The sequence below is a fragment of the Salmo salar genome, chromosome ssa10, assembly GCF_905237065.1.
Source record: "Salmo salar chromosome ssa10, Ssal_v3.1, whole genome shotgun sequence".
In the NCBI taxonomy this organism is placed as follows: Eukaryota; Metazoa; Chordata; class Actinopteri; order Salmoniformes; family Salmonidae; genus Salmo; species Salmo salar.
Window position 1 is genome coordinate 16329567 of NC_059451.1, and position 24000 is coordinate 16353566.

Here is a 24000-nt window from a genome sequence, read left to right on the forward strand (position 1 = left end):
TCCACACCGATCTCGACAAACCATTTCTGTGTGGACCTCGCTTTGTGCACGGGGGCGTTGTTATGCTGAAACAGGAAAGGGCCTTCCACAAACTGTTGCCACAATATTGGAAGCGCAGAATATTCTAGAATGTCATTGTATGCTGTAGCATTAAGATTTCCCTTCACTGGAACTAAGGGGCCTAGCCCCAACCCATCAATCACAGCCCCAGATTATTCCTCCTCCACCAAACTTTACAGTTGGCACTATGCATTGGGGCAGGTAGCGTTCTCCTGGCATCCACCAAACCCTGATTAGTCTGTTGGACTGCCAGATGGTGAAGCGTGATTCATCACGCCATAGAACACGTTCCAACTGCTCCAGAGTCCAATGGCGACGGGCTTTACACCACTCCAGCCGATACTTGGCATTGCACATGGTGATCTTAGGTTTGTGTGCGGCTGCTCGGCCATGGAAACCCATTTCATGAAGCTCCCAATGAACATTTCTTGTGCTGACGTTGCTTCCAGAGGCAGTTTGGAACTCTGTACTGAGTGTTGCAACCGAGGACAGCCAATTTTTACTCGCTACGCGCTTCAGCACTCGGCGGTCCCGTTCTGTGAGCTTGTGTGGCCTACCACTTCGTGGCTGAGCCGTTGTTGCTCCTAGACGTTTCCACTTCAGAATAATAACACTTCCAGTTGACCGGGGCCACTCTAGCAGGGCAGACATTTGACGAACTGACTTGTTGAAAAAGTGGCATCCTATGACAGTCCACATTGAAAGCCACTGAGCTCTTCAGTAAGGCCATTCTACTGCAAAAGTTTGTCTATAGAGATTGCATGGCTGTGTGCTCGATTTTATACACTTGTCAACAACGGGTGTGGCTGAAATAGCTGAATCCACTAATTTGAAGGGGTGTCCACATACTTTTGTGTATCTTGTTAAACACTTATTTAGGCTTGCCATAACAAATGGGTTGAATACTTATTGACTCAAAACATTTCAGCTTTTCATTTTTAATTAATTTGTAAAAATGTCTATAAACATATTTCCACTACCATTGTGGGGTAGTGTGTGCAGGCCAGTGACACAAAATCTCAATTTAATCAATTTTAATTTCAGGCTGTAACACAACAATATGTGGAAAGGTGAAGGGGAGTGAATACTTTGAAAAAAAGATTTACAGTGCCTTCAAAGAAAAAGAGCTGAATGTACAAGTCTACATTTCCTCATCATATTTACTCACAGTTTACTAGAAAAGTTAAAAAAAATGAATTACCTGGAGAAAGTCCTACAAAACGAATCAATGTGGAGGCAGCAGAGCAGACAGTCAAGAGGGATAATAGTGGGAAATTAAACATTAGCAGGTGGGGATCGAGTTACACCGGCTAGATTGGAATTCTTGTCCCATGTGCTACATGAAGGAAGCAGGTTCCATACACCACTAATCAAAAGGTTTGGTCTTATGCCTGGCTCATTTATTGTTGTGTATCTGCAGAATTGGAATCTCCCAGAATTAGAAATTACGGGAAAAATCCAAGAAATTGGAGATAGTCGTGGGGGACATTCCAGCAAAATAAAAACACCAGGCAAAGGAATCTGCCTCATCAAATTCCAGTGCAGCACCGCTGTGATTATCACCAGTGCTAGCAGCAACAAGCTGGGAGGTCACAGCAAATCAGCCTAATTTCACATCTCCAAAGCTACTCATTGACTCAAATGGGAGTGTCACATATAATCACGCAGAAAGGGCAGCTCACAGTGGCCAAATGCTCATCTCCATTCTCAGTGAGTGAAGTCACCCAACATGTGGCACATTTCCAATGATTGGCCAAGCTTGACTCGTGGTTTGATCTCTGTCAATTCAGGCAATGAACTATTATGGAAAAGAGTGCCACGAGGTCAAAGGGTAAATTACTTTCCTTGTTACTCAATTGAAGTGCACAGACAGTGCCTTCAGAAGGTATTCATACCACGTGACTTATTCCACATTTTGTTGTGTTACAGCCTGAATTCAAAATGGATTAAATAGATATTTTTCTCCGTGCTTAGCTCTAATTATTTATTTTTATCGTAAAAAACTAAGTCCTTGCTGATGACAAGCTTACCCATAACATGATGCAACCACCACCACGTTTGAAAATATGAAGAGTGGTACTCAGTGATGTGTTCTTTGCCCCAATTACATAAATGTAATTTCTTTGCAAATTTTTTTTCAGTTTTACTTTAGTGCCTTATTGCAAACAGGATGCATGTTTTTATTATGTACAGATTCCTTCTTTTCGCTCTGTCAATTAGGTTCATATTGTGGGGTAACTACAATGGTGTTGATCCATCAGTTTTTTCCTATCACAGCCATTATACTCTAATGGTTTTAAAGTCACCATTGGCCTCATGGTGAAATCCCTGAGTGGTTTCCTTCCTCTCCGGCAACTGAGAAAGGAAGAACGCCTGTATCTTTTGATACACCATCCAAAGTGTAATTAATAACTTCACCACCCTCAAAGGGATACTCAATGTCTGCTTTTTACATTTTTATTTCTACCAATAGGTGCCCTTCTTTGCGTGGCATTGGAAAACCTCCCTGGTCTTTGTGTTTGAAATTCCATGTGCGATTGATGGACCTTGTTGATAATTGTATGTGTACAGAGAATTTAATTTTTGTAATTTTTTTAATTTCACCTTTATTTAACCAGGTAGGCAAGTTGAGAACAAGTTCTCATTTAAAATTGTGACCTGGCCAAGATAAAGCAAAGCAGTTCGACACATACAAAAACACAGTTACACATGGAGTAAAACAAACATACAGTCAATAATACAGTAGAAAAATAAGTATATACAATGTGAGCAAATGAGGTGAGATAAGGGAGGTAAAGGCAAAAAAAAATTTCCATTTGATTTTTCTTTGCACTTGACAAAAATGTATATTCTTCCATTTTGATGAAAATAAATTATATTCAATGATTTAATTTTAGCACAAAGCTATTTCCATAGTTGTGTCCTTGTATTAAGCATACAGGAGTAATAGTTTTCTAATCTTTCACAACGGGTCAATCGCAAAAAAGGGCCAAGATACAACAAATGTGCATATTTTGTTTTTATTTCCCATAATTTCAGAAAGGTACAAAAACACTTATTCTGGTGAATACAGAACACATGCATACAAAAACACAAAAAAAGTACAAACCCAGTTGGTCTTTTTGTCTTTATTAGAGGAACAAAACAATCCCCCACACTGAACACGTCACTCTTTCAACCCTCAGAAGCTCCATCTCACTGGCCTGCCCCCCCAACGGTGAGTTAATTGGGTTCAATGTTGGGTTTCGTGTAAGTCACTCTCCTCTGTGAACAGAGGCAGAAGTTCTAAAGCAGGGATGGGCAACTTTGATGGGGGTGGGGGCCCCCAAAAAATCTGAACTCACCATGAGAGGCCGCAGTGGCTCGTGGGTCTGTGTACCCACATCCATACCCACACATGCAGTCAGAGCCGGCCCTAGCCTTTTGGGAGCCCTAAGTGGAATTGTGTTCAGGGTCCCTCCCTGCCTACTTTGCAATCAAAATATTTTGACAGCGGAGACAAAACATTGAAGTTTTAGAGTTCATTTCCTGCAATTCTACACATTTTGCCGTGGGGCGTAGCAATTATTTCCCAATGTTATGCAATTCTATTAATTTTGCCATAGAGCAGAGAAAAATTGGCCGTTTTACAGCTAATTTCCTGCAATTCTACACATTGCCATAGTTGCTATACAAATGTTTGCAGTTTTTAATATGATATCTGAGTTAGAATGACTAACAAAATCAAAGGGGGGCCCCCCGGTTGTTAAATCAACTATGATTAGAACACATTTATATAGCTAATAGACTAATTTACCAATCTGAAAAATGTTAGCTGACATAGGCTAATTGTATGACTGTCAGTGACTGATATAACAAGAGGAAAACTGCTGATGTAAAACCACATTTTGAAATTGCACTTTATGTATTCTACTAGTGTGACTCTTAACAGTAAATTGAGACCCCAACTGAGATTATTTTTAAAACTACGGGCCTACAAAAAGGAGAGATGCCAATCCCTGTTCTAAAGCCATGGCTCTCTCTGCACAGGAGGGCTGCTGTCCTTATCAGTTCCCTCTTCTCTACCGAAGAGGCACATGCATTTTTCTGATCTCATCAAAGCGGGCGAATGAGAAAAAGACCAAAATCAACCGCTATTTCTATGTCGCTGCCTCTAACTTAGTGCCCCGGGTGGAGAATTAGCAGTGATGAGAGGAAGAGCCATTTCTGGAGGATTCTGAAAACTGATTCTGCAATTATATAGCGTTGCTGGGCACTGCACAACCAAATCCATGTTTTCTACAGGCACGGAAAAACTGTACACAGTCTTCAGGCTAGTAACCTCAGGGTTAATCAAACATATTCATCTACTCTTCCGTATTTTTTTTTTTTTAAACACCACCATTTTCTTAGAGATATTCCTGCCTTGAGCTGTTTTTAGCCAAACAGGTTAACACAGAATATGTGCATATTGCTAATGGGAAAACAGTTTTGCTTGAGAGAAGGTGAAGGGGACCTATGAACCATGGTGGTCATACCCATTTTGCGACTGAAATTAACACCAGCCTCATTGATGCTAAGCCAAACACACCTGGGTGCACATCATGTCCTTGTCGCACAAATCCTTCTAATCTATTAACTGGTTGAACGTTATAGAACGTGGCAAAGCCGAGGCAAAAAAAACAACAAAAAAACAGGAGAGGATAATGCAGGAATCTGAGATGGTTAGCCAGATTACAAACAGGATGAAAGGTCAGAGGGCAATAACTGGATCCTGTTACACCGATTTTTGGCTGATGGAATTTTTGGCCTTATAGGCAGTGGTGATGAGTGTGAAGGAACAGGGCTGTGAGTTGAGGAGGTCAAGGGACGTCAATAAAGCACTAAGATCAATTATGTGGCTCAATCTGGCTGCACTAGACTACTGCAAGTAGCCTGTGGCTAACATTGAACATGTCGCACAAACAAGGTGAGCACGTTTTCTTCATATTAAATTAAACCCTTTATCCAAAATATGCCGAGGGATCATGATACAGGCAATACGGTCCATGGTACAACTTTTACACCTGGAGTCCTGCTGAACGTACACTCTCCCTTACAAAAAAAAAACACTATGAATGACACACACTAACTTATATTTCCCTAGCCTACCGGTCTGTATTGAGGGGGGCTTGCAGTGTCTTCCCTCCCCCTAGTAGGGTCCCTGCTGGTGGGATGGGGGAGCCGTGTCCAGGGGTGGTGGCTCTTCTCTAGCTGGGCTTGGTGAGGAGCTGTGTGGAGAAGTCGTACAGGTCCTTGTTAACCTTCTTCAGCGTTCTCACTTCCTCCTCCAGCTCCGACACACGCACCTTGGTGTTCTCACCATCACCAAACACACTCTGTAGGTTTAACAGTAAACAGAGAAAGAAGAGAGAGGGGGAGCAAGAGAGAGAAGGAAAGTGAGAGTGTAAAATTATAGATCCATCGGGGTTAAGCAAACACATTTGTAGACACAGAACATTTAAATCTACCACCTCAGGTATCAGGTCCCAGCGGATTCTAAAACGGGGGACATATTTGCTTTTCTCTCATAGACCCACTCATCGAAATCGACAAAAGGATGAAACCTCTCCAATATTTATGGTAATGTGATGTATTTGGAGTTAAAGGCTCCATTGTGTGCAAATGAGCGGGGGAATTCATTTCCAGTGGTGGTACAATCTGGCAAAGAACAAACCCAGCTCCCCACGGAAAGCCCAAAGGCATGGGGTGAGGAACATCAAATCTCGTTTGTGAGATTAGGGAGGTTTTTTAGAGTCAAATATTAACATTTCCCATTGTGGCCAAATTCGCAGCGCAGGCAGCTGTTGGATGACAGCGGTCCATATTTTTCATATTTCAAGATTAAAGAGTGGAGGGGAGAACTATTGCCCGTATTCAGTTTATTTATTCGTTTGCCTGCCTTCTTGGGTATAGATGTACCGGGCTGGGTGCTTTGGTCTTGCCTGTGGGAGCAAGCGAGGGCTGTTCTCCCTTTTTGGATGGAGTGAGACTAATCCACTTAACCCTATCAGTACCGAGACCCCAACAAAAATCAGCTTTTCATTTATCTGACTTCCATTTATCTGCATGTCCAGCCCTTATATTTAGCCTCACAATGAAGTGTTTTACCATTTTATTTTCAGGACAACCAGGGCTACAAGTAAAACATGAAACAATATGACATAAACAGTTGCATTAATGAGTTTAAATGACAAATGTCCACAACAAAAACAATATGGTCCATCAAAGCAAATAACAGAAAAATGGATTTATATGAATGCTGCAAGTACAGACATTGTTTGCTCAGTTGGAAATTAATATCCAACTAGTCAGTGACAACTGTGTGGAGTTTGTGACAGTGACTATGTGAGCTTATTATAGTATTAGACACCATGAGTCTCAGCTTTTAATAGTTTGAAGCTCAAACCATACGAACTCTCCAGACCATTTTGTAGAAAGACTCGGCCCCGGGCCCCTTCGGGATCCTGTCTAACACACACAGCTCTAGTTCAGCCCAAGTTAGTCACACAGACTAATGTTTGGTACCAACGGATGTAGAAGAAACGTATCCAAATGGTACAACCCAGAAGTCTGTCGCTCAAAGACACTATGTTTAAAATGGTTAAGGGCGCTTTGGGGGGCAGAGCGGTGGAGTCGTCAGCGGCTCACTGAGCCCAGGGATAAGGTGTCTCTGGTGACGGCCTCGTCTACTTAGCAGACAAATTCTTTGCGAAAAAACACCAACCTGCTCCTTCCTAGTACACACAATTACACACATGCAAGACTGCACACTGCATCCACCCGCTGGTCGAGCGGATGCAGTGACACAGAAGTTCCGTGCTAATTCATTAGACTTATTAAGAGTAATAATGGTAGATTGAAGTAATATAGCGCCTTTCAATAGGTTCCAAAGTGAATTACATTGTTTAGGGGTAACTCGCTCTGCCCACTGTGTAACACCCACCTGCGTGATGCATGGCAGCCATTTTGTGCCATAAATGTTCTCCAAACATAGGCTAAAATTACATGGCCATAATAGTGAGGGGGTAGTTTTGGATCCTATACATTTGGGGCCATGCATGTTTTTTTTCATTATCTTTAGAACTGGGTTGGACCTCCCAGTGCTGGATCTAGTAGAGGCAGAATCAATCCCAGGGGAGAATCAGGCAAGCAATCCACCATCACCAGCCACAGGCCCATTAAATGAAGGGCCATGTAGGCAAGGATAAGAAAGGAATGCTGGAGAGCCCAAGGTGGAGCAGGGGGCCCAGAAGGGAGCGGTTGGATAGTGCCCATGATTGGACGGGACAAGCAGCTGCTGTTGCCACCAGGACAGGGATATACTGAGATCTAATCATAACCAACATACAGTCCCAGAAGAGCAGACCCAGGCACAATCTTTTATTTGAATTTCCACTCAAAAGTTGCACACTGTGGGGGTGGGTCTTGGCAAAAGTAACTGTTACCAAGTTATTTAAACATGGTTCAACATCAACAAAAATGGCCCGCTGGCCCAGGGCCAGTAAAAACATACGTCGGGGCCAGTGAATCTCATCAATGGAAGAGCATTTTGGCTTTATAGTTCGACATTTACATGCTCTGTCGCAGTCTGCCATAAAAAAACTGATGGTGCCGCGTCGCAGTCAGCACTGCATCGTTTATATTGGCCGTTCATTTAAGCATCCACCACAATAACCGCATGTCATAAATTCTTGACCAGCACATGAGTATTCTATACTGACTTCTAGTAATGACTTGCATTGCGAAATTATATTACACAGCTTTTTAACATATGCACTATAGACTACTGGTCAAAAGGTTTAGAACACCTACTCATTCATGGGTTTTTCTTTATTTTTACAATTTTCTACATTGTAGAATAATAGTGAAGATATCAAAACTATGAAATAACACATATGGAATCCTGTAGTAACCAAAAAGTGTAAAAATATATTTTACATTTGAGATTCTTCAAAGTAGCCACCCTTTGCCTTAATGACAGCTTTGCACACTCCTGGCATTCTCTCAACCAGCTTCACCTGGAATGCTTTTCCAACAGTCTTGAAGGAGTTCCCACATATGCTCAGCACTTGTTGGCTACTTTTCCTTTACTCTGCAGTCCAACTCATCCCAAACTATCTCAATTGGGTTGAGGTCGGGTGATTGTGGAGGCCAGGTCTTCTGATGCAGCACTCCATCACTCTCCTTCTTGGTAAAATAGCCCTAACACAGCCTGGAGATGTGTTGGGTCATTGTCCTGTTGAAAAACAAATGATAGTCCCACTAAGCCCAAACCAGATTGGCTTGCAAATAGCTGCAGAATGCTGTGGTGGTAGCCATTCTGGTTAAGTGTGTCTTGAATTCAAAATAAATCAGACAGTGTCACCAGCAAGCGCCCCCACACCATAACACCTCCTCCTCCATGCTTTATGGTGGGAAATACACATGTGGAGATCATCCATTCACCCACAACACATCTCACAAAGACAGCAGCTGGAATCAAAAATCTCAAATTTGGACTTCAGACCAAAGGACAAACTTCCACCGGTCTAATGTCCATTTCTTGTGTTTCTTGGCCCAAGCAATTATTCTTATTGGTGTCCTTTAGTAGTGGTTTCTTTGCAGCAATTCAACCATGAAGGCCTGCTTCACACAGTCTCCTCTGAACAGTTGATGTTGAGATGTGTTTGTTACTTAAACTCTGAAGCATTTATTTGGGTTGCAATTTCTGAGGCTGGTAACTCCTGTGAACTTATCCTCTGCAGCAGAGGTAACTCTAGCTCTTCCATTCCTGTGGCGGTCCTCATGAGAGCCAGTTTCATCATAGCGCTTGATAGTTTTTGCGACTGCACTTGAAGAAACTTTCAAAGTTGAAAGTTCCATATTGACCGACCTTCATGTCTTAAAGTAATGATGGACTGTCGTTTCTATTTGCTCATTTGAGCTGTTCTTTCCATAATATGGACTTGGTCTTTTACCAAATAGGGCTATTTTGTGTATTTTCTTTATTTAACCTTTATTTAACTAGGCAAGAACAAATTCTTATTTACAATGACGGCCTACATCGGCCAAACCCGGACGACGCTGGGCCAATTGTGCACAACCCTATGGGACTCCCAATCACAGCCGGTTGTGATACAGCCTGGATTCGAGCCAGGGTGTCTGTAGTGACACCTCTAGTGCTGAGATGGACCCCCCCCCCCCTTGTCACAAAAGCATTAAGGAAAGAAATTCCACAATTTAACTTTTAACAAGGCACACCTGTTAATTGAAATGCATTCCAGGTGACTACCTCATGAAGTTGGTTGAGAGAATGCCAAGAGTGTGCAAAGCTGTCATCAAGGCAAAGGGTGTCCATTTGAAGAATCTCAAATATATTTTGATTTGTTTAACACTTTTTTTGTTTAATACAGGATTCCATGTGTGTTATTTCATAGTTTTGATATCTTCACTATTATTCTACAATGTAGAAAATAGAAACCCTTGAATGAGTAGGTGTTCTAAATCTTTTGACCGGTAGTGTATATACACAACATTATGTGGACAACCCTTCAAATCAGTGGATTTGGCTATTTCAGCCACACCCGTTGCTGACAGGTGTATAAAATCAAGCACACAGCCATGCAATCTCCACAGACAATTGACATTCTAGACGATTCAGTGTTTCCAACATTGTGGCAACAGGGATTTTTCCGATGGCATTGAGGAGTACACCACATCAGTCACTGGCTTTATCAATAAGTAAATCAAGGACGTTGTTCCCACAATGACTGTACGTACATGCATACCCCAACTAGAAGCCATGGATTACAGGCAACATTCGCACTGAGCTAAAGGGTAGAGCTGCCGCTTTCAAGGAGCGGGACTCGAACCCGGAAGCTTTTAAGAAATCCCGCTATGCCCTCCAACGAACCACCAAACAGGCAATGCGCCAATACAGGACTAAGATCGAATCGTACTACACCTGCTCCGATGCTCGTCGCATGTGGCAGGGCTTGCAAACTATTACAGACTACAAAGGGAAGCACAGCCGAGAGCTGCCCAGTGACACGAGCCTACCAGACGAGCTAAATAACGTCTATGCTCGCTTCGAGGCAAGTAACACAAACATGCATGAGAGCATCAGCTGTTCCGGAAAACTGTGTGATCACGCTCTCCGCAGCCGATGTGAGTAAGACCTTTAAACAGGTCAACATTCACAAGGCCGCAGGGCCAGACGGATTACCAGGACTTGTACCAGCTTTGAAAGGCTGGTCATGGCTCACATCAATACCATTATCCCAGAAACTCTAGACCCACTCCAATTTGCATACCGCACCAAAAGATCCACAGATGATGCAATCTCTATTGCACTCCACTCTGCCCTTTCACACCTGGACAAAAGGAACACCTATGTGAGAACGCTATTCACTGACTACAGCTCAGCGTTCAACACCACAGCTTAGTGATGAGCTTTGAGTGCACTAAGGACCATGGGACTAAACACCTCCCATGAAACTGGATCCTGGACTTCCTGACGGGCCGCCCCCAGGTGGTAAGGGTAGGTAAGAACACGTCGCCCACGCTGATCCTCAACACGTAGGCCCCTCAGAGGTGCATGCTCAGTCCCCTCCTGTACTCCCTGTTCACTCATGTCTGCACGGCCAGGCACGACTCCAACACCATCATTAAGTTTGCTGATGACACAACAGTGATGATTACCTACAACGATGACAGCATATAGGGAGGAGGTCAGAGACCTGGCCATGTGGTGCCAGGACACCAACCTCTCCCTCAATGTGATCAAGACAAAGGAGATGATTGTGGACTACCGGAAAAGGAGGACCAAGCACGCCCCCATTCTCATCAACGGGGCTGTAGTGGAGCAGGTTGAGAGCTTCAAGTTCCTTGGCGTCCACATCACCAACAAACTAACATGGCCCAAGCACACCAAGACAGCTGTGAAGAGGGCAAAGAAGATTTGGCATGGGTCCTCAGATCCTCAAAAGGTTCTACAGCTGCACCATCGAGAGCATCCTGACTGGTTGCATCACTGCCTGGTATGACAACTGCTCTGCCTCCGACAGCAAGGCACTACAGAGGGTAGTGCGTATGGCCCAGTACATCACTGGGGCCAAGCTTCCTGCCATCCAGGACCTCTATACCATACGGTGTCAGATGAAGGCCCTAAAAATTGTCAAAGACTCCAGCCACCCTAATCATAGACTGTTCTCTCTGCTACCGCACAGCAAGCGGTACCGGAGCGCCAAGTCTAGGTTCAAAAAGCTTCTAAACAGCTTCTACCCTCAAGCCATAAGACTCCTGAACAGCTAATCAAATGGCTACCCAGACTATTTGCATTGCCTGCCCCCCCACGCTGCTGCTACTCTGTTATTATCTATGCATAGTCGCTTTAATAACACTACCTACATGTACATATTACCTCAATTACCTCGACACCGGTGCCCCCCGCACATTGTACTGGTACCCCCTGTATTTAGCCCGGCTATTGTTATTTACTGCTGCTCTTTATTTATTTGTTTTTCTTTTTGCTTACTTTTTGGGGTAGGTATTTTCTTAAAACTGCATTGTTGGTTAAGGGCTTGTAAGTAAGCATTTCACTGTAAGGTCTACCTACACCTGTTGTATTCGGCGCATGTGACAAAAATCATTGTTTTGGGGGGGGGGGTTTAGAATGAGATATTCGATGAGCAGGTGTCCACATACTTTTGGTCATGTTGTGTACCATAAGGCAAATGTTGTCTATTACTGGTTTAATATAGAGACCACATGCTAATCTATGGGTCCCACATGACCACGATGCATTTTCATTTGAAACTACAAGTCGAAATTATGTTCAGGCCAGGAGATCTTTGGCCAGTGAGAAACCTTGACCGCCCCATTGTCTTTGGTTTGAGAGGTTAACACAACTTTCAAATGAGTCAGTGGAAATGAAAGTTACAGATTGTGCCTTTAACTGACTGTGTGGTCTTTATAATGAAAACCAATCTCTTGAGGTGCATCATATTGACAAGCCTGTTCATTTCAGCCATGATCTCCAGATAGGAAATCAACTCTCCCTAGCTAAGAAAGGATATGAGAAGGATGGATACACCAAGTCTCCAGATAAGACACAATATTGTAATATTGACCTTTGCTGACGCCATAGCCGGTAGGGTCTCTCCTCTCTTACAGTCAGTACGTTGACGCACTGTGGTGTAAGTATGTATGAGCTGGCAAGTAGTAGCTGCAGCTGTATTTTCTTATCGTGGCCTTTGTAGATGTCTGAGAGTAAAGTGCAAGTAACGCTGTGAGGAGTTAAAGGGTCATAATGAAGAGTCTTCCGCTGAGCCTTCTGGCAGGGAGCCTGTAAAAATGTTAACCCGCGGCGACTACACTGTCTTCAGAATGTATTCATATACCCTTGACTTATTCAACATTTGATGTGTTACAGCCTGAATTCAAAATGGATGATTTTTTTTATTTTTTATCATCTCACCCATCTACACACAATACCCCATAATGACAAAGTGAAAATATGTCTTTAGAATTGTTTTCAAATTTATTGAAAATTAAATAAAGAAATCACATTTACATAAGTATTCCAACCCGAGTCAATACTTTGTAGCACCACCATTGGCAGCGATTACAGCTGTTAGTCTTTCTGGGTAAGTCTCTAAGAGCTTTCCACACCTGGATTGTGCAACATTTGCCCATTTTTCTTGTCAAAATTCTTCAAGCTCTTTCAAATCGATTGTTGATCATTGCTAGGCAACCATTTTCAGGTCTTGCCATAGATTTTCAAGTAGATTTATGTAAAAACTGTAACTCAGCCATTCAGAAACATTCACTGAGGGGGCTTGTAGCAAACAGGGCGCATGTTTTGGAATATTTCTATTTCGTACAGGATTCCTTCTTTTCACTCTGTCAATTAGGTTCATATTATGGGGTAACTACAATGGTGTTGATCCATCAGTTTTTTTCCTTTCACAGCCACTATACTCTAAACAGTTTTAAAGTCACCATTGGCCTCATGGTGAAATCCCTGAGAGGTTTCCTTCCTCTTAAACAACTGAGTTAACTTCTTTGGGATGGGGGCGGTATTTTGACGTCCGGATGAAAAGCGTGCCCAAAGTAAACTGCCTGCTACTCAGGCCCTGAAGCTAGGATATGCATATAATTGGTAGATTTGGATAGAAAACACTAAAGTTTCTATAACCGTTGAAATAATGTCTGTGAGTATAACAGAACTGAAATGGCAGGTGAAACCCCGAGGAACCATAAAAAATATTCAGCATACCACTGATTTCAATGCTTGGCACTTTTATAATAGGGCGAAATCGTCTCCGATGGCATTTCCTAGGGCTTCCACTAAATGTCAACAGTCTTTAGAAAGAGTTTCAGGCTGGTTTTTGGAAAAATGAGGGAGAAGTTGTAGTTTTTCTAAGTGGCTCCCATTTTGGCTGTAGTGTTTCCATGCGCGTGGACGAAACAGCGCGTTCTTTTTGTTTATCTCCGGTAAAGACAATAACGATTCTCTGTCTTAAATTGTATTGTTTATTTGCGTATTAGGGTACCTAAGGCTTGATTATCAACGTTGATTGACTTGTTTGGATAAGTTTATTGGTAACGTTTGGGATTCATTTTGTATGCATTTTGAAAGGGGGAAACCGAGTGGATTATTGACTGAAGCGTGCCAGCTAAACTGAGTTTTTATAGATATAAAAAAGGACTTTATCGAACAAAAGGACCATTTGTAATGTAACGGACATTTTGGAGTGCCAACAGAAGATCTTCAAAGGTAAGGCATATATTATATCGCTATTTCTGACTTTCGTGTCGCAAATCCCTGGTTGAATATGATTTGTTATGCAGTTGTGTGCTGGACGCTGTTCGCCGTAAAGCCTTTTTGAAATCTGACACCTTGGCTGGATTAACAAGTTAAGCTATATTTTGATGTATTGCATTTGTGATTTCATGAAAGTTGAATATTTATAGTAATTTAATTAAAATCTTTGTAGTGACTGGGTGTACTGATACACCATCCAAAGTGTAATTAATAACTTCACCATGCTCAAAGGGATATTCAATGTCTGCTTTTTTAAAAAGAAAATATTTTTCCCATCTACCAACAAAGAAGTGCCCTTCTTTGCGAGGCATTGGAAAACCTCCTTGGTCTTTGTGGTTGAATATGTTTGAAATTCACTGCTCAACTGAGGGACTTTACAGATAATTGTATGTGTGGAGTGCAGAGATGAGGTAGTCATTCAAAAATCACATTAAACACTATTTCACACACTGAGTCCATGTAACTTATTATACGACCCAAGCACATTTTTACTCCTTAACAAAGGGGTTGAGTACTTTTATTTTGTAATTGATTTGGGGAAAGAAAATTCTAAAAACATAATTCCACTTTGATATGGGGTATTGTGTGTAGGCCAGTGACAAAAAAAATCTAAATAGTATACATTTTAAATTCAGGCTCTAACAAAATGTGGAAAAAGTCAACGGTGTGAACACTTTCTAAAAGCACTGTACATAGCATTTACATACATCTAACACCCTTAGAACATGTGGTTTATAATGCGGAGTCACATGGCCCCCTGAGATGACGTTGACTTGCTCACTAACCTTATGTCGACAAACACACAGATATTTGAAATAACATCTATGGGGAATTGTATTGTGTAATGACGTGCATTTTTGCATCGACCTGCCCACTTACCTTGTCTGTTACGGCACTCATGATGGAGTAGAGTTTGTCTGCTTTCTCCAAATAGGTCTCCTTCTGGGCCTAAAAGAGAGAGAACATACAGTCAAACAAGGTGCACAGGCCATGTCCAAAGTCAAATCCAGAAGTGGATAGTGGCGTGAGTGTGACAATGCCAACAAAGGGCTGACAATGACAATACCAGACAATAACAACAAGGGGCGTGATCCCGCTCCCCAGATTTACAGAGCGGATCACAATTGCAATGTACCGCCCCGTCCACTGACACACAACTGTGTGGGAGTTCTGACTTTATTTTACGGCTCGGGTCAATAAAGCTTACGCGGATGGACAATATGTTGAAATGGAGGTGGGAAGGGTTCAGATGCGAAGACTACACGCCCACAAGTAGGAGTTATGCATGGCAGTGTAGAGAAGTGGTTTCCGACTCTGGTCTCGGGAGAGCTATCTTGTGGGGAGGTCTTCAGAGGTTTTTTATTTATTTCAACTTTATTCAACCAGGTAGGCAAGTTGAGAACAAGTTCTCGTTTACAATTGCGACCTGGCCAAGATAAAGCAAAGCAGTTTGACACATACAACAACAGAGTTACACATGGAGTAAAACAAACATACAGTCAATAATACAGTAAAAAAAGAAGTCTATATACAATGTGAGCAAATGAGGTGAGATAAGGGAGATAAAGGCAAAAAAAGGCCATGGTGGCAAAGTAAATACAATATAGCAAGTAAAACACTGGAATGGTAGATTTGCAGTGGAAGAAAGTGCAAAGTAGAAATAATGGGGTGCAAAGGAGCAAAATAAATAAATACAGTAGGGGAAGAGGTAGTTTGGGCCAAATTATAGATGGGCTATGTACAGGTGCAGTAATCTGTGAGCTGCTCTGACAGCTGGTTCTTAACGCTAGTGAGGGAGATAAGTGTTTCCAGTTTCAGAGATGTTTGTAGTTCGTTCCAGTTAGTCATTGGCAGCAGAGAACTGGAAGGAAAGGCAGCCGAAGGAGGAATTGGCTGTGGGGGTGACCAGTGAGATATACCTGTTGGAGCGTGTGCTACAGGTGGGTGCTGCTATGGTGACCAGCGAGCTGAGATAAGGGGGGACTTTACCTAGCAGGGTCTTGTAGATGACCTGGAGCCAGTAGGTTTGGTGACGAGTATGAAGTGAGGGCCAGCCAACGAGAGTGAACAGGTCGCAGTGGTGGGTAGTATATGGGGCTTTGGTGACAAAACAGATGGCACTGTGATAGACTGCATCCAATTTATTGAGTAGGGTATTGTAGGCTATTTTGTAAATGACATCGCCGAAGTCGAGGATCGGTAGGATGGTCAGTTTTACGAGGGTATGTTTGGCAGCATGAGTGAAGGATGCTTTGTTGCGAAATAGGAAGCCGATTCAACTTTGGATTGGAGATGTTTGATGTGAGTCTGGAAGGAGAGTTTACAGTCTAACCAGACACCTAGGTATTTGTAGTTGTCCACATATTCAAAGTCAGAACCATCCAGAGTAGTGATGCTGGACGGGCGGGCAGGTGCAGGCAGCGATCGGTTGAAGAGCATGCATTTAGTGTTACTTGTATTTAAGAGCAGTTAGAGGCCACGGAAGGAGAGTTGTATGGCATTGAAGCTCATCTGGAGGGTTGTTAACGAGAGTCTTGTCTTTAAAATGGTGTAAAATAGTCATATGTTTGAGAAATTGAAGTTATAGCATTTATGAGGTTTTGCATTTCGCGCGACGCGATTCCACTGGCTGTTGACTAGGGTGGGACGTTTGCCCAGACAGGTTAACACAGTGTCCAAAGAAGGGCCAGAAGTATACAGAATGGTGTCGTCTGCGTAGAGGTGGATCAGAGACTCACCAGCAGCAAGAGCGACATCATTGATGTATACAGAGAAGAGAGTCGGCCCAAGAATTGAACCCTGTGGCACCCACAGGGTAATGGTAGCTAACTACCATTTAAAAAAACACAGGTTCATAAAATTGACTGAGCATGGGAATAAACAGGCCAGAATACAACAATCATTAACTCATGATTAGGAAATAAATCACCTAATTTTAATAAAAGAGTAACACCAACTGAAAGCTATAGTGACCAAATATTTACTGCATCAGTCTTTGAAAAGTGCTGGGGGCGTTACACAGGTCAAGCGGCATACCACCTCGCATCCCACTGCTGGCTTGCTTCTGAAACTAAGCTGGGTTGGTCCTGGTCTGTCCCTGTATGGGAGAGCAGATGCTGCTGAAAGTGGTGTTGGAGGGCCAGTAGGAGGTAATCTTTCCAAACAATCCAATGCCCCTGGGCAGTGATTGGGCCATTAAGCGGGTGTCCTGACGCTCTATGGTCACTAAAGATCCCATGGCACTAATCGTAAGAGTGTTAACCCAGGTCTCCTGGCTAAATTCTCAATCTGGCCCTCAAACCATCATGCCCACTTAATTATCCCCAGCATACATCTGGCTCATTCATTCCCCCTCCTCTCCTCTAACTATTCCCCAGGTAAATGCTATAAAATGTGTTCTGAGTCAACTTACCTGGTCAAATAATCGTAAAATGTTTTGAAATTAAAAAGCGGCATCCTATTGAACTCAAATAACCCAAATTGTGACATGAATTTAGACCAGACATACCCAGTTCTTCATCAGTCCTTTATTAAATGTTGAGTAACCTGTCCTGTAGCAGTAGGACTTTAAATGCCACTGCAGCAAATCAGACAAATTAGAGCTGTGGTGAAGGACTGCAGTTGACATACACCACACTGATGAAATCCTAAAACATCAAATGAGTTCACATACGTATCTATCCCTTGCAACAGAATCAATTTCATTTGAACAATAGAAACTGCACGGAACGCTATGCATTCTCGATCGATAAAATGTATATTTGTATAATTTAAGTGAAGCAAAGCAGATGAGCCATAGCACATTAATAACTGTCTCAACCTTGAATGGAACTAATTTATACAGAATCGGGATAAACAATGCAAGATTTTCATCAAACTATAGTGCCTTTAGGTTCTTCATGTGCACTGCTCTGTTTTAGTCAGTCTCAACTGAATAAAAATGATCTATATAAAAAGGTCAAAGAAGCAGCTCCGTATAATTCCAGGCTGTTCTAGATTTAACCATTTTATAAATGAAAATAACTTAGTTTAATTTTCGTGCCTTTTAAATTGGGGCCATAAAAAATAAATAGTAAATTATAGGTGTTTAATACATTTTTATTTAATTGATTACAATCTAATTGAAATTTTCATATAGGTCATGCTACTGTGATAAAGTTCTCCCTATATAGATTGTGTTTCATGCATTATAAATGAAGGGCTTCATACTGTATCTCAGGTCAATGATACTCAGTTGCCTTCAGCCTCCCCTAAGACGGAGTTAGGAAAATGTTGCTGTCCTTTTTGATGTCATAGTGTTTTCAGTGTCTTGCCATCTTCAAGCTGCCTTCCCCCAAAGAACAATATCTGTTGGTCCACAGGGACCTGCTCCACATTGTAGACCTATGATCTTGAACTGGGACACGGTCTCAGCCGGCATCACATCGTAGGGTTTCACATTATTCAGGGAAATCTGAATCGCAGCAGGCTTTGTAATCGGCACACACACATTGGATCCTGGGCTGCAGACCATAGTGGCTCAAAGTTGTTGAATCGTCACTGATATCCTGCCCATTACTTTTTAGTTTCTGCGTGGCAATTGGCACTTCAAAATGTTGGTTGATGAGACTTCTGAGATCCGCCACTGTGGTTCCTGTATGCACCCTCAGGGAGTGTTTTTCCCCATTTATCAATGTGATGGTGACGTCCACAATAGAGACTGTATTACCTGAAAATGAATTAAACGGAACATTTATTTGATGGCCCTTATAATATCACAAGTAAATCGGTGCCCAACAATAACGTAATTGTAATAACTATGAATTAATATGGCATTTTATATTATTTAGGCCTACCTGATAGGCATGATTGTTAGCGCAAAATCATTCAATAGGGTATAGCAAAAATATTATAGGTATTATAACAGCTGAAATTAAGATTCGTTCTATCCTTGATTCACCACTTTTGGTTTCCATTCTCAGTTTCCATTCTGCTGCTGGGTACAGAAAGTTGAGCGCAATAAATTGTTTATTTCAAGGACAGACTTTTACCAGAGTTCTAATTACGGAATAAACAAAATAACCATTTAGAGTGGGGCAAATTAGTGCACAACATTCCACACAGTAGGCCTATACTTTACCTAGGTGCACTAGACAAGAAATGAAAGTAAATCCTAGGGCTATTGTGTCTGGAAAAAAACATGTGATACAAAGGACAGGAATTCCAAGTAGTTGTGCTGCGTCAGACATACAGTGGGGTCTGAAATTATTGGCGCTCTTGATAAAGATGAGGAAATTCCTCGTCACAATGGGATTCGATGAGTTTTAGCCTTGGTGTGTTTGGACCATGATAGTTCGTTGGTGATGTGGACACCAAGGAACTTGAAGCTCTCAACCTGCTCCACTACAGCCCCGTTGATGTGAATGGGGGCGTGCTCCGCCCTCCTTTTCTGTAGTCCAGAATCATCTCCTTTGTCTCGATCACGTTGAGGGAGAGGTTGTTATCCTGGCACCTCCTCCCTATATGCTGCCTCATCGTTGTCAGTGATCAGAGTTTTTTTTCCTCTCTGGTTGCAAATGTAACATGCTGGTAGAAATTGGGCAAGACGGATTTAAGTTCCCCTGCATTAAAGTCCACAGCCACTAGGGGTGTCGCCTCTGGATGAGCATTTTCTTGTTTGTTCATTGAGTGCCGTCTTAGTGCCAGCATCGGTTTGTGGTTGTAAATAGACAGCTACGAATAATATACATGAAAACTCTTGATAAATAGTGTGGTCTACAGCTTATCATGAGATTCTCTACCTCAGGCGAGCAAAACATCGAGACTTCCTTAACATTAGATTTTTTGCACCCGCTGTTATTTACAAAAACACAGACCGCCACCCCTCGTCATACCGGAGGCAGCTGTTCGATCTTGCCAATGGACCGAAAACCCAGCCAGCTGTATGTTATCCATGTCGTCGCTCAGTCACGACTCGGTGAAACACAAGATATTGCAGTATTTATGTCACGTTGGTAGGATAGTCTTGATCGGAGCTCATACATTTTGTTATACAATGTTTGCACGTTGGCTAATAGGACTGATGGTAGAGGGAGATTACTCACTTGCCGTCAGATCCGTACAAAGCACCCCGGGCCTTGTCGGGTGTCTGAAGTAAATCCTTCGCGTCCGAAGGATCTTTGTCCAGTACGAGGTGAGTAATCTCTGTCCTAATATCAAGAAGCTATTTTCGGTCATAGGAGACAGTGGCAGAAACATTATGAACAAAATAAGTTATAAATAACGCAAAAAAATACACAATAGCACAATTGGTTAGGAGCCTGTAAAATGGCAGCCATCTCCTCCAGCGCGATGGATGTAAAAAAAGGACGACACTGGCGAGGCCACCTCCAAGGCAATGATGGACATCTTCAACACCCACGGTTCTCCCGAGGTCCATCTTGAGTGACCGAGGTCATGAACGCTGGAGTAAGGTACGGGTGTTATATAGGTTATATTTTGTCACCAATGGTTTGTTTTATTTATTTTTTACAATTTCTTTTTGTTTTTTCATGTTACATAACCAGATATATTTCAATATCTTACATTGTCAATAGATATCCCTTTCCTACCCCCTCCTCCAGGTTTGGATAAATGGACTAACCAGACACTCAAGACTGCCATGGGCAAGTCCCTTGACGGGTACCAGGAACGGTAGGAGAACAACCTGAAGGTAATTGTCTTTGCACACAACAGCAGCGTCCAGGCCTCCGAGATTGGACGGGAGCCGCAGCTGTTGACTTGAGGTAAACAATGCAATTATATATTCAATTATTGCATATACTGTAGTCTTTCAAATGTGATTGACTTAGTGTTATTGTTTGTCTATTGCTATTTTTGTATAATGTACTTTCAGATCACTTAAACCCCCCCAAGCGGTATCCCATCCACCAGAGCCAGTGAGTTCGGATCAGTCATTTTCTGTGCTCTGAGTCGGAGGGGGACCAGCTTGTAGGCTATACCTTCCAAAACTGTTTAAAAAGTACATATCTCTAGATCAAATTGTCTCACAGTAAAGTTTAACCTGTGTGTTCACATCACTGTTTCCTACCATGTTCCCTTTAACTCTGCTCCAGTTCTCCAGGACCTAGGGGTTCTGCCTAACACAGATGTGGATCCACCGGATGTCCTCCATTACTAACCACCCACCAACTTTTCATTACATCATCTACGGCTACTGTTGTCATGTTGTCATTATCTGCTGAGAACGTTTTCTTGCTCTATCATACTGGGCACATAATATGTGAGATACACAGATGAACTAAAAACACTAGCACTGCAAACACTCAGAACAAAGAGAGCAGCAGTGCCTGAACATTGCAGTCTCCCTCTTCAAGTCCCCCTTCCGAGACTGACAGAACCTCCCACCCCCTCTATATTCCAAACATCAGAATTCAGTATTTTTGTATATGATTGCCATGTGAGTATACAATCAAAATCTGAAAATAAATGACAACTTTTCAACAACAAAAAAAGATCAGTTTATGTATTATAATCTTCAATATTTCCAGGTTGGTATTCACAGCTGTTTCACAAGGTGTTCATTATTTTTAAGTTGTAAGCTATCCTTTGATGGTATTTATAAATTCCACATTATTCATTGTTGTATCCTGGGACCTACAATAGATACATATATATTCAACCACAAGAGTGCACTGAATCATAATAGAGGACGACTGAAATAATAGCATTTCAGTGTAGGGAAGGGCAGGTTCAAATAAAAACATGCCAGCCAGACATACCAGCGTAAGAATCTAAATAATTTGCATATGAATGAAGTGGAAATGAACTGACTTTGTGATCTGTAAGGTAAGTAACAATGTGTCAAGCAGATTACACGGTTTCTTTGCTATTTCCCAGAAAAGTAGCAACGTTTAAAGACATTGATTTCATGCTGTTGTAATCTTAACAAGGTACCCAAAAGTCTTTTGAAGTAATGTTTTCCATTCTATTAGCTAAACAAAACTTGTTTAAACAGCATAATTGCTGCGGAAAGCAGCCTCGTTTGCATAGCGGAGATGAAAAGGTAATTTAGGCTGTAATGATCTCCACACCGTTGATATAGCAATGGACGTTAATAGTTTATTGAATCCCACTGTGAAGCGGGGACACACACACACTTTTTGATATTATAACTTCCCTATATTTTGGAGCATACAATATAGCTCAGTATTTTAATTATTTATTTTATACAGTCAATTTTGCTCATCTTTATCAAAGGTGTCAATAAATTTAGGCCCGACTGTACGTGTGAGCAACTGGGAGTTCACAGATAAGTGTACAGGTATATACTTTTTAATATGCTGACCCGCAGCTGTCTAGGTCACTGCATAAACATGGGTTTATTGGGTTTATTAATAAACAGGGTTTATTTCAAAGATCAGTCATTAACTGTGAATGCACTGGAAATTAAAGTGTGTACAGGGGAAACACAATATTTATATACAACAGTTTGTGGAAGGCCCTTTCCTGTTTCAGCATAACAACGCCCCCGTGCACAAAGCGAGGTCCATACAGAAATGGTTTGTCGGGATCGGTGTAGAAGAACTTGACTGCCCGTCCTCACAAATGATCGTGGCTGAATGGAAGCAAGTCCCCGCAGAAATGTTCCAACATCTAGTGGAAAGCCTTCCCAGAAGAGTGGAGGCTGTTATAGCAGCAAAGGGAGGACCAACTCCATATTAATGGCCATGATTTTGGAATGAGATGTTCGAAGAGCAGTGTCCACATACTTTTGGCAATGTAGTGTAGGTCAATACCATGCTCCCCGACACAACAGCACCCCACACACACAGTCTCAGCTCCTTCCCACACCCATCAGCTGTTCCTCAATGAGAGGAGATAAAACCCTTCCTATCGCCCTTTGTGTTATCTACCCGTTTCCTTAATCTTCCCTTGAACGCAGTACTCTGCCCCCACCCCAGAGGAACTGTCCAATTAGCCTTACATGGAGATACCCCAACCCTACCCCCCACCAGAGAAGCCACAGGGAATCACCCCAGCCTCTCTGTTCCAGAGGAACCCCCCTGGAGAGTGACTGTCCCCCAGCATGGCTTTATCTCCCCTCCCTGACCCTTCACCCCAGGCAGCCAGCTCGCTAATGGGTTCTCTCGCTCCCTCTCTTCTCTGGACCCGGGCCAGACCGGCCTCTGGTTCATCTGAGGGCAAGCCACCGGCACCCACACAGTTTGTGACGGTTGGTGCTGAGAGTTTAGTGTTTGAGGTCGGTTCGATTATGAAAAAAATAAATCATGGTTTTCGATGTCTAATAGTTACATATACATATATATTTTTTTACAATAAATGCACTCTGCATTATTTGGGTAACCATGATTTATTCACATTACTCTCCCTCAATAAAGTCTTTCAATTGTGTATATTACATTTGTTTTATTTAATGATTTTATTATTTCATTCCAAGTCATCATCTCATCTCTATAGAGCTGCTGGCTATGCTGTCTGATAAAATCACAAGTAGAACATAGTAGTAGTTCTTCAAAGTAAATACGGCATACTTTTATGACTGGTGAATACCAAATACCAACTATCAAAACACCTCTTGCACTAAGATGCAGTGTCTTGCGCCACTCGGGAGGTTAGTGTGCCCCACACTAACCTAACATAGAAGAAACACACAGACGGGACAAGTAGGCACACAATGGATTATGGTCATTGTAGTTAATGACCATGTTTTCTGCGTTGAACTATGTAGAATATTGGCCTGTTGGAAACTACAACTCCCTACTACATTGCACAGTTCAGGCTTGATCTGATCTCTCTCTATTGAAACTGAAATGCGCGCACAGTAAAAAAAACAAAATGGAATTTAAATAATTGAACCTACGTTGGTCAATTAGTTGTTTAAAAACTGAAAAATAACAGAAATTTCAGTTAATCACTCAACACTTGTGACAGTGGAATGACTTCTCCACTTTCTGCAGTGTAGCAGCACATTCGCACACACATTCATGTGCAGGCACTCATGCACACAGACAAACACACCTACAGACCCATGTACACACGCCAGAAGAAAGCAAATAACAAGGAAAACTAAAAAGTAATAATTTGGAATTGTTTGCGGTGTAATTTGCACG

The 24000-nt window shown here is 42.2% G+C and overlaps 1 protein-coding gene across 1 annotated transcript in view; it reads right to left on the reverse strand.

The window, feature by feature from the left end:
* Positions 1 to 3064: 3064 nt before the first annotated feature.
* wdr18 (WD repeat domain 18) overlaps positions 3065 to 24000 on the reverse strand; it is a 97453-nt gene continuing 76517 nt past the window's right edge. The window contains exons 9-10 of the mRNA XM_014216070.2: positions 14768 to 14836; positions 3065 to 5417 (exon numbers count right to left, since the gene is read on the reverse strand). Coding sequence (XP_014071545.1) covers positions 5289 to 5417; positions 14768 to 14836 — 198 coding nt within the window. The 3' untranslated portion in view covers positions 3065 to 5288. The remainder of the gene's footprint in view (positions 5418 to 14767; positions 14837 to 24000) is intronic.